Below are 3,160 nucleotides of genomic sequence, written 5' to 3'. Positions count from 1 at the left end.
TGTGAAAATGTTTTTATACTATCAATCACAATGAAAAGTTCAATATTCATGGTGGAAAAAAGAGAAGTTTAGGTATTAAATGTAGTCAAGGTATTAAAGATGGTCTAAAGGGGTGAAAATGTATTAATCAGATGTTTCCTCTCATTTCAGGTGAAATACATTTGTGTATTCTGTAAAGTATACTTCAAGATATACAAAATAAGCATTGAAAACATAAATACATTTGATGTAATTGCCAGAGGATTCATGCAGTACTAATTAAAAATGTGTTATTTATCAGTGCATTTAAATAGGCATTGTTTCATCCTGATGAAAAGGGTTAAGTAACTTGTTTGCTGTCTAAACATAATGTGGGAAAATATTGCTTGTATTCAAGCTATAATATTTTTCAGATGTATTTAAGGGATGTTTTTTTAATGAATGTTCTAACATGAATAACTAATTAACCATTTTTTAAATTTCCATAACAGAATAAGTATATCATTACCAAAGCATGTTATCCAATACTCAACAGTGAAACAGACATTATTACATATTAATTTTATGTTGTTTTTTTCTCTCCAGAAAACATTTATGACAAACATCCCTGCATGTGAAAATGAACTTCAGTCACATTGAGAGACCTGAAAACACACACTTCTGTTTTGATAACATAAACAATTCATGTATGAAACAGATGTATGTAACTGCAGTACGTGCTCCACTATATTGTTTTCTTGGTGCAATGATTCTCCTCACTGTGTGTGGTAATCTCTTTGTCGTCATTTCCATTGCACATTTCAAACAGCTTCATTCACCAACTAATTTCCTCATCCTCTCTTTAGCCATTGCTGACTTTCTCCTAGGAGGATTTATAATGCCTCCCAGTATGTTCCGATCTCTTGAAACATGTTGGTATTTTGGAGACTTGTTTTGTAAAATCCATTCCAGCACAGATGTTATGCTATGTACTACTTCCATTTTGCATCTCTCCTTCATTTCGATTGATCGATACTTTGCTGTGTGTGAACCCCTGCAGTATAAAACTAAAATTACTGCTTGTGTCTCAAATATCATGATTGTTGTTAGCTGGAGCATTTCAGCAGTTATTGGATTTGGGATGGTGTTTCTAGGATTGAATATAAGAGGCATTGAAGATTTGTATTATGAGAATGTTGATTGTGTAGGGGGATGCATTCTGATACAGAGTGCAGCATCAAGCATGATTTCCTCCATGGTTTCTTTTTACATCCCAGGCTTTATTATGATTAGCATCTATTTTAAAATTTTCCTTGTAGCAAGAAGACAAGTCAGGTCAATTGAAGGCATAGCAACTCAGACTGCAGATGAAAGAAGAAAGACAACTGCAAGCCAGATGGAAAGAAAAGCTGCAAAGACACTCGGGATAGTGATGGGAGTCTTTCTCTTCTGCTGGATGCCATTTTTCTTGTGTAATATTATAGACCCTATTTTTAATTACTCAGTTCCTCCTATTTTATTTGATACTCTCACCTGGTTAGGCTATTTAAATTCAACACTCAATCCTCTTGTCTATGCTTTCTTTTATCGCTGGTTTAGAAAAGCACTCTATATTATACTGTTTGGAAATATATTTCAAACCAATTCATCAAGAACAAAATTAATTATAGACTGAAGAATTCCTGTTTAATTAATGATGAATTACTTATAATTTGAATATGTTTGCTTTATTTTCTCATATACTTTTTGTAAACAATGTATATGCAACAATATCTGATTTCAAAACACCTTTGAAGAAATACTAAAAAAATGTAAAACTAAAATGTAACTAGTGTGTGGATTAACTACAGTGAGGACTACAAGTAAATCAATAAAACAATTGATATGTATATTAAACTCTTCGACTCTCACAACCAAAAGCTGAAAGCCTGTTTTGCACTAATATCAATGATGGCCTAGAGTAGAGTATGAGATTAAAATAAATATTACATTGCAATTATAGACAAATAAGTGCACACTAATGAAAAGATTAAACATCTTGTTCTTGTGAAATGTGCTCAGTAGGGCTTGCCACCTGGGCTTCAGTATTTCCAGTATGGAGTTGAGTGTGGCAAGAGAAGCCTGATGTTAAATTATGTTATTCCAATGCCTGGGTTTATGGAAATCAAGTGATTCAACTCACTGCTAGAGGTCATAGAAATGAGTGCTTGTAATATTTGGAAATCATTTGCCTAATGAGAGTGCCTCTTGTTTGAGCCCATGCAGGGGCTTTTGATGGGGTTCCACACCGGGGACTGATCCTGGGGTTGGGAGCTGTAGGTATATACAGGGTAATGTAAGCACTCGGAGAGACTGAGGGAACTGGACCTTTTCACCCTGGAACAGAGAGGACTGCGTGGGGACTTGATTCAGGTCTTCGGGGTCATTGAGGGCATCGACTGCATCAGGCCGGAGGAGCTTTTCCAGACCTGCGGGGACGCATGGACCCGGGGACACGGGTTGAAATTGGGCTTAAAGGCATTCAAGACAGAAAACAGGAGACACTTCTTCACATGGAGAGTCATCACAATCTGTCTCTGCAGTGATGTGGTTGAAGCTGACGATTTGGGAACATTCAGGAACGGACTGGATAGGATCCTTGGATCACTTAGTTATTAATGGACACCAAATGTGCATGATGGATCGAATGGCCTCCTCTCGTTTGTAAACTTTCTTTCTTTCTTAAAACATACTAACACTATTTTGAAGTAGATCTGGCAAGTCAGATCCAAAATGAAAAGTTGGATCCAAAATGACAGCATATCATCACACTCTTAAAATAAATACAAAACATTACTTTGTATATTTAAAATATACTTTGCTGACGGTATGTCAATATTAAATGTTTATTTCTTCTGGCATTATATATATATATATATATATATATATATATATATATATATATATATTATTGCATTTATCTGCTGAGATAAACATTATACACAGAAAAGCAGTTTCAAGCAAGATTAACTGTTATATTCTGTCCATATTTATATGTGCCAATGTAATGTTACATTTTAAACCAATGTTCTGTTTGTTGAATAAAGCAGACACCTTAAAGATTGAATGTCTATTAATGTGATGTTCCTTTATCGTTTATTGGTATTGTATGGTTTGCTAAAAGACAATTAAAATATACATTTATCCATATAGTATAAGAATT

The 3,160-nt window shown here is 34.3% G+C and overlaps 1 protein-coding gene across 1 annotated transcript; it reads left to right on the top strand.

The window, feature by feature from the left end:
• The first annotated feature begins 724 nt into the window (after positions 1–724).
• Positions 725–1,633, top strand: LOC136758930 (trace amine-associated receptor 1-like). The gene is made up of 2 exons (XM_066713692.1): positions 725–914; positions 987–1,633. Exons 1-2 carry the CDS (start codon positions 725–727, stop codon positions 1,631–1,633), a joined length of 837 nt encoding a protein of 278 aa, XP_066569789.1.
• The last annotated feature ends 1,527 nt before the right edge of the window (positions 1,634–3,160 follow it).

Source organism: Amia ocellicauda, chromosome 1, assembly GCF_036373705.1.
Source record: "Amia ocellicauda isolate fAmiCal2 chromosome 1, fAmiCal2.hap1, whole genome shotgun sequence".
NCBI lineage: Eukaryota > Metazoa > Chordata > Actinopteri > Amiiformes > Amiidae > Amia > Amia ocellicauda.
Note: the sequence above shows the minus strand (reverse complement) of the source record. Positions and strands in the feature narration are given on the sequence as shown.